Raw genomic sequence first — 8378 nt, forward strand, 5'->3', positions numbered from 1 at the left:
CGTATATGATTTGGAATCACGACTTGACCTCAAACAGCTGGCTGAACTGTAAGTGCCAACACGTACTACTCAAACAAGAATTATTTTGCAATTTAGTACTCCGCTTCTTGTGAGGGATCAACAAAGCCTGCATACCTTGTGAGGTCCACCACTTCTTGTGAGGGATCAACAAAACCTGCATAGCTTGTGCGTCCTCTGCCCCATCCTGCCATTGATGCTACCAACCTTGGCGGATAAGAAAGAGCCCAAGGTCGTATTTCTCTCCAGAGTGCTTTTCATCATTCAATTAGTTAGCAAATGTGTATAGTTTGGACATTCTGAAGTGCTGCTATCTACTCCTATACAAGTGGATGCCAGACTGTATTAGATTAAATATTCCATCCGCCTGTTGAAAGCCTGCACTGGAGGGCCACCACGCCTTCCATTCGCCTGCGACGACGATTCCTTCGACTGCCGTCTCCTCTGTGTCATTCCCAGGTGAGGGCTCCTCTTCCCACATTTTCTTCTTCTCTCGTTTCGTTATCTCGCAACTTATTGTTTCCTTGCCCTGAAAGATAGTCCGAGGTAATTTTATCTTGAGGTTGTTTTTCATCCAATAAACTAGCAGCATGGCAAATGATGTATTAGCAGTGGGCTTCTTCTCCAGTTCGAGCTTTTTCATAACCAACACAAATACTATATCCTGTTTGGCCTTTTTGATGCTAAAACCTGATGAATTGATTTTATGGCCATTTTAGGATAACTAGAATTTCAGTTAATCTAGTTGTTAGAGTTTCAATTAGAGCGTCAGGTTCAATTAGATCGTCAGATAGTTTTCAGGGTTTTTAGTTAGCTAGTTTTTCATTTTAGTTTGACCCGATCTAGCCCTATCAACAAGATCATCTGGACGTGGCGTGGGATGACCGAGGGTATCATCTAGCCAGACACTATTGTTTTCTTGTTGAATAAAAGGAAGAGAAGAAAGCAGAAAAGCTGCAAGTTTGTAATATAACCAACACAAAACTCACCTCTGATTTTTTTTTCTGAATTTTGTTCTGAAAGTCCACAAAAAAGCGATAAAATATGCAGATTACAAATTAACAGTTTGTATTTGGATTGTTCAAATATTTTTAAGCTAGACAATTGCATATATTTGTAGGCCCAGTTAACCTCGTTTTATACTATAAAGCTTTCTTTTAGGCACATCCTTTGTAAAGTTCATAATTAAGCATCGTTTTGAAAATATCAAACAGAGTAATATGCTAGCAATTCTTAATTAGAATTAATATCAAACAATCATTATATTCCAAAGTTTATGTCAAGATTCTAGGTAAAAATATATTAGAAAACCAACTTGGAAAATAATAATGCACATACTAAATTAAGCAAATAAATAAAGAAAGAATGTAAATCCTAAACATATATTTAATACTGCCTCCATTCCATAATTCTTGCAGTGGTTTTCGTTCAAATTATGGAACGGAGGAAGTAAATACACTGCAAGGCGGATAAAAGTTTGAAGCCACTTGGATGACTCACCATATAGAACGCGCAAGCTCCCACAGGGGCAGTATTGTGGTTGCCCTGGTTCTTCCATTCTTGCACGTCCCCACTGCCGCAGCTGGTGGGGCCGGGAAGACGCGCTGTTGGGGCCATAGATATCAGCTGTTGTGACCAAGACTTAAGAATGAACTAAATTAAAAGATTCCAGAATCAAAGGCGGGTTAATTTACGAGAATGGAAAGGATCCTTTGAAAAACAAAAACCCACAACGCGGGTGTACATTATTTCCAAGATTTGTCCTCTGTTCCCTCTTTTTTCAATTCTTCGATAATTCTATGTGTCTCCAATTGATTTTTCCAAGCAATACTCTTCTTTATTTTTTCCATCTTTTATAATCAAATTATACCAGGACTATAGCTAGTTTTTCTGTTTTATTTGCTCAATCAGGCCCAAACATGTGTATGATAAAATATCTATTTTTCCTATATTATCTTATACCATAGATCAATTTTACTTTTTAATATTATGACAATAGATAAGTACACTGTTATGTTGAAATTATAAATGTCTAGTGCTTCAACTTAATTATTTTCTTACCACGATTATGTTGACCCTTATGATCTTGTTTCATTTTCTGTTCTAATTACGAACAGCTGCACATGCAATATATGTCAGCTTTCCGCCATTGAAGCATAGTTTGGTGGCCTTGCAACAACAGGAAATAGATTGTAGCTGTAAAAAGCAAAGAGACAGAGAAGATGGAGTTTGTGGTGGGCGCTTCCGAGGCCACCATGAAATCTCTTCTGGGCAAGCTGGGCGGCCTCCTTGCCCAGGAGTACACTCTGATCCGTGGCGTCCGCAGCGATGTCCAGTACATCAGTGATGAGCTCAGGACTGTGCAGGCCTTCCTTGGTGACATCGGCTCTGCCCCAGAAGGCCACGACCGGCGGCTCAAGGACTGGATGAAGCAGATACGTGACATGGGATACGATATGGAAGACTGTATCGACAACTTTGCCCACCGCCTCCCAAGTGACTCACTCAGCGATGCCACATGCTCGTTCCTAGTGATGAGGTTCTATGAGCTGCGGACGTTCTGGCCTCGACATCAGATTGCTTCCAAGATCTCCGACCTCAAGGTTCGGGCGCAACAGATTGCTGAACGACGCGTAAGATATGGACTGGACAACCCAGCCCCAACCAAAGGCAATGTCACCAGCTCTGGCACTGGAAGCATTGGGGAGCACCTGCCGGCCATCCGTCAGCTCATCCACACAAAAGAGCCCGTGGGAGCAGTAGAGGACATGAAGAAGCTCAGGGAGTGGCTAACGAAACACAATGGCCCGGAAAGGCATCGATCTGTTCTGTCCTTAGTCGGATTTGGTGGTGTTGGAAAGACCACCATTGCCACAGCATTGTACCGGGAATTCAGGAACGAATTTGACTGCTGGGCATCAGTCACTATCTCTCAGAACTATGATGAAGATGAAATCCTCAGGAATATTCTGCATCAAATCAAAACCCCAGATATTCTGGGCCAAAGCAAGCTGCAAGACATGGAACAGGAGCAGCAAGGCCGAAAAAGCTCACTGAAGCGATTTGTGACACTGATATGCTGCCACATGAACAAGAAAGTTGCTGTTGACGAGCAGAAAAGACCCCTGGATGAAAAGAGGTGCCTCTAGTCCATTGCGTTGCTTTTTGTAAATTATTATTACTAGTAACTACTACTGAAGAGGTTTGCTAAACTCCGAACGCTTTTTCAACACTTAGATGAAGCTCTAACTAGTCTCATCACATCCCTAGGGATATTCATGGTGAAATCGAGCAACAGGACCGCACGAAGCAAGGCGGCAGCGGAGGAGGTTCACCGGAAAGGAAGAAAAACATAGCAGCAGATATTGGAAGCGCAATAAGTCAATTTGTGCCACTGATCTGCGGTCTCAGCAAGCAAGTCACTGGCAGCAGCTCAGATTTCACCAAGAACAAGATAGAAACGCTGGACCACGACCAACTTATCCAAGTACTGCAAACACGCCTGACTGAAAAAAGGTACTGCAAGTGCGCCGATCCATTGCTTTGCTTTTTGTCATTGTGTCTAGCCTTGAATGCTAAGTATCTTGCATTGGGATTTTGCTTACCTAAGGCAGTTTTACATAGATACCAGACCATAGCTTGCATCTTAAATAAAATATAGATTCCTAGACTAATTAAGAAAATTGGAGAGAACCATAGATACGGAAAGCCACCGCCACGAAAATGAGGTGCTTTCATTAACATGGCATAGTTTGGAAACATATTAACATAATTTTTTTATCATGGCAAGTTAATCTACAATGTTGTATACTTGTAGACATAACAAGGCTTCCCCTTTTTTGGATAAAAAGAGACATAACCAATTGTCGTGGTACATACCTTTACGTAATGGCCTTAGTAGTCATAAGATTATATATCCTGGTAGAATCAAATAATATTATAATATCAATGGAAAAGTGGATATCATACTGTGTTGATCATCTTCAAAAATAAATGTACAGCAGCAAGCTTATTCATCATAATTCTGTAGAAAGGCAGTAAGCAAGGCTCTGTATTTTGTTTCTTAAGAAGCAAATGCTCACTGGTCGGTGCACATAGCCATTTATCTATATGTTTTTCATTCAAATTAAGCATAAATAGACATCCTAATTGGAGGAACATTTATTTTCTCATTTGTATTTTGTTACCTTTTTTTTTGGGTAGGTATCTCCTTCTGATTGATGACGTATGGTCCGCAGAAACATGGGACAAAATTAGAATTTGGTTGCCATATGACAATACAAAAGATAGCCGAGTAATAGTGACAACAAGATTTCAAGCTGTTGGTACAGCTTGCTCCGACAGAGAAGGAACTGATCTTCTGCATACAGTTAATGTTCTTAATCCTGCCGACTCCAGAAGTCTATTTGATCAAAGTGTTTCTAAAGCCCAATGTAGTGATGGAAGGGAAACAGTTGTTGGCTTGCCCTGCTCCAATGATATGAGCACTGATACTCACATTACAGTTGATAAACATACTGATGACTCAATAAATCCACTTGATCATAGCGTTTTTGAATTCAAAAACAACAATGTCAGAGAGAACAAAGAGGTCGTGGGGAAGGTTTGGGAACATTGTGGGGGTCTGCCTTTGGCCATAGTCACCATGGCTGGTCTTGTTTCCTGCAACCCAGAACAAAATGATGTGTATTGGAGTAGAATTTTCCAGGATTTTTTTCCAGAGAAGGTGGCTCCTCTTACCTTGGATGGAGTCACAAGGATACTGGATTATTGCTACAATAATCTGCCTCCAGAACTTAGGACCTGCTCGTTGTACTTGAGTATATTTCCAAAGGGCATGACAATTAGTAGGAAGCGCCTCACCCGGCGGTGGATATCCGAATGCTTTGTGACCGAGAAGCAAGGGCTAACTGCAGAGGAAGTGGCGGAAACATACTTTAATCAGCTAATTAGCAGGAAGATAATACGTCCTGTTGATCACAGCAGCAATGGAAAGGTCAAATCGTTCAAAGTTCATGACATGATTCTCGAATATATCGTGTCCAAGTCAAGTGAAGAGAACTTTATCACTGTTGTTGGTGGCCACTGGCTGATGCCAGCTCCTACTTACAAAGTTCGTCGACTCTCCATGCAAAGCAGTGGTTCCAAGCATGGGAGTTCAACAAAAGGTATGAATCTGTCTCAAGTGCGGTCACTGACTGCCTTTGGAAGCAAGAACCAACGACTGCCTTTCCATTCATTCAACAATGGAATAATACAAGTGCTAGATCTTGAGGGTTGGAAAGGTTTGGAACAAAAGCATCTTAGTGACATATGCAGAATGGTTGTGCTCAAGTATTTGAGCCTTCGAAGGACAGAGGTGAGAGAGATTCCATCACAGATCGAAAAGCTAGAGTACCTTGAAACTCTTGACATAAGGGAGACCAATGTTGCAGCGCTGCCTAAAAGCTTTGGGCGGCTCAAACTGCTCCGTAGCATGCTTGGGGGGAGTAAATATCCACGGAAGACACTCAAGTTGCCTCAAGGGATAAATAACGAGCCGATGAAAGGACTTCGTATACTGTCAGGGATTGAGATCACTGAGGAGTCAGTAGCAGCTGTAGCAAGCCTTCACCAGTTGACAGGGCTAAGAAAGCTTGGCATTTACAAGCTCAATATAGAGGAGGGTAGTAAGACCTTCAAGCAATTGGTCTCCTCCATTGAGTACCTCTGCAGTTGCGGTCTGCAGACTCTAGTAATAAATGATGAGCGCTCTGAGTTTATCAACTCATTAGACTCCATGTCTGCTCCTCCAAGGTACCTCATTGCCTTGGAGCTGTCTGGCAAAATGGAAAAGCCCCCAAAGTGGATCGAAAATCTCAGTAATCTATACAAGCTGACACTTTCTGTGACAGTTCTTAGGACTGATACTTTCCAGCTCATCCAGAAACTGCCCAAATTGTTTTGTCTCACCTTTACACTCAGTGCAGCCAGGGAAGATCAGGACATAGTGGACATCCTTGAGGAAAATAAACAGCTGACAGATAGGGAGATCATTGTTCCACCTGGTGGATTTGAGAATCTAAAGCTGCTCCGCTTCTTTGCAACACTAGTACCAAGGATAAGCTTTGCAGTTAAAGAAAATAAAAAGGTAATGCCCGCACTCGAGAGGATCGATATGCGGTTTCTAGCCTTTGAAGGGATTTATGGCATCGAGACTCTTGAAAAGCTCCAAGAGGTTCATCTCAGCGTTGATAGTCAAGCAGATGATATAACCAAGTTGCTGGTAGATGATCTGAAGGACGCCCACAAGCACATTGACAAAGAGAGCACTTATAAGTGCCCAAAAATTATCACTGGTTGATGAGACTGGAAGCACCTACATGGTCAAAAAAAAAAGACTGGAAGCACCTACAGAACATCTGGTGTTCTATTATTCAGTGGAGATTCTTTTTTATCGAAATTTACATCGCCTTGTTTGTGGGCTAAATAAAACAGACTGATGCATCCTATGGTAGTTTTACTTCCATTTCTGACTTCTTGTAATTTGTACTCCTATGGTATTGCTACATCCATTATTCAATATTGTAGTGACATTTCCAGTATTGATCTTTGTACACAAATGTCATGTTTGGGTGTAATTTCTATATCCCACTAGGTGCTTGTATTTGGGCTTGTATGGAACTGGAAGATTCCATCTATCTCTGGGAGCACCTACAGAACATCTGGTATTCTATTATTCAGTTAAGATTTTTTTTTCCTACTGTACAAATTCACATTGCCTTGTTTGGGGGACTAAATAAGCAGACTGCATCCTGTTGTACTGTTACTTCCGTTGCTGATTTCTTCTAATTTCTAATCCTATGGTATTATTACATCCATTATTCATTCTTGTAATTTGTGCTTGTATGGTAACTGACATTTCCCCTATTTGAATACAAATGCCGTGTCTGGCTGTAATTTCAATATCCCACAGTAGAGGGAGTACCAGAGTTCATGCATCTTATCTTACACGAGCAAAACACAAATCCTGAAAATCCGCTGGCAGTAGCAAACCCAAGTATAATATCCACTAATTACTACTTGAGAAAAAGGGTATCAGAACTGACAGAACAGGCGGAGGCTGGAAGAACGGCAGCCCAAATGAGAAAGCACCAAGCGTAGTCGTAGATCAACACATATGAGAAAACACTGTACAGGATGCGTACCTGCAAGCCCCTGGAGGAGGTTTGGCCCCTAACGAGCGCTGCATCCTGTCGGTGCCGTTCGGCCTTGCTAAGTCCACAGCCGCGCAATCTCTAGGACAGCCGCCGCGGCGCGGGCAAGTTAACGTGCTGGTGGGCACCGGCCGTTGGAAGTAGACAGAACAACGGATCCATGGTCGCCGGCGTCGACCACGGGTTGCGGTGGCTGGATTTAGAGGTGGAGCCGTGGAGGTGCGGGCCTGCGGCTACAGAGAAAAAGGGCATCAGAAGTTCAGAACACAGTGCTATCGAATTTAATATTCCTTTTATTTATCGAATTATCTTTAATATTATACTTTTTATTTTTAAAATTCATAGTAATTGAAAGGAGGTGCGAAAAATAATTTATCCTAAATGTTATGGCCAATTTTGCATAGAATTCAACTTTTTTACGTGGTCCTTTTTATGTGAAGTTTGACCATAATTATATTAGAACCACCTTTTCTTTTTCTTATGCCTAGATTTCAAATACTTCCTCTAATACATAATAAGTATCGTAATTTTAGTTGAGTAAAAAGTAATTATGTTGGGGCACCATGACATTTGCTCCGGAATGCCACTATGGGAGGAAAATGTACTACCCAAACCAACTATCTAAGTATAAGATTTGAATTATTGCGGCCATCATCCGCAAGCTCCTTGGACAACTACTTCACCATAGTATTAAGTACCTTAAATTCATAAGCCATCTCCTCGGGTTCCATCTTTGATGTCTAGACTCTAGGCAATGACTCATAACAATGATAGTACCAAGCTCTGATGTCAACTTAAGAATCGTATATGACGCCTAGAGAGGAGGCGGGGCTGAATATGCATGTCGAGTCCATCAAGATTGGTTAGAATGAAAGAGACATTTTTTCATATTTTTATCACATTCTTAGAATTGAGTCTCATTAGGCAGGTTAGGGTCAGACCTAGTCACATAACCTTCTAACCGGCCTACATTCACCCTACATAGCTGACATGATTTTTCCAAAGGACTCTTCGTGCCTTAGCTTCCTACTACACTCAACAAGGAGGATTCATTCAAGATTTCCCTTTAGGGTACAAGACGGAGGTGCATAACCAAGGCACTTACCGGACATGATGAGGAGAACAAAACACCTTCACTCGGCGACGATGAATGCGGTTCCATGA

General features: G+C 41.7%; 1 protein-coding gene across 1 annotated transcript; it reads left to right on the top strand.

The window, feature by feature from the left end:
• Positions 1 to 516: 516 nt before the first annotated feature.
• Positions 517 to 6572, top strand: LOC124658223 (disease resistance protein Pik-2-like). Its single transcript, XM_047196618.1, has 4 exons — positions 517 to 564; positions 2136 to 3066; positions 3348 to 3534; positions 4222 to 6572. The coding sequence occupies exons 2-4, from the start codon at positions 2241 to 2243 to the stop codon at positions 6359 to 6361; spliced, it is 3153 nt and encodes a 1050-aa protein (XP_047052574.1). The 5' UTR covers positions 517 to 564; positions 2136 to 2240; the 3' UTR covers positions 6362 to 6572.
• Positions 6573 to 8378: the final 1806 nt, after the last annotated feature.

The sequence above is a fragment of the Lolium rigidum genome, chromosome 5, assembly GCF_022539505.1.
Source record: "Lolium rigidum isolate FL_2022 chromosome 5, APGP_CSIRO_Lrig_0.1, whole genome shotgun sequence".
Lineage (NCBI taxonomy): Eukaryota > Viridiplantae > Streptophyta > Magnoliopsida > Poales > Poaceae > Lolium > Lolium rigidum.

Excerpts from the sequence above, each read along its gene's own strand:
- LOC124658223 (XM_047196618.1), top strand. The coding sequence starts at position 2,241 with ATGGAGTTTGTGGTGGGCGCTTCCGAGGCCACCATGAAATCTCTTCTG. Across the intron at positions 3,067-3,347 it reads GGAGCAGCAAGGCCGAAAAA|GTTCACCGGAAAGGAAGAAA; the intron begins GCTCACTGAAGC and ends GCAGCGGAGGAG. Across the intron at positions 3,535-4,221 it reads ACACGCCTGACTGAAAAAAG|GTATCTCCTTCTGATTGATG; the intron begins GTACTGCAAGTG and ends TTTTTTGGGTAG.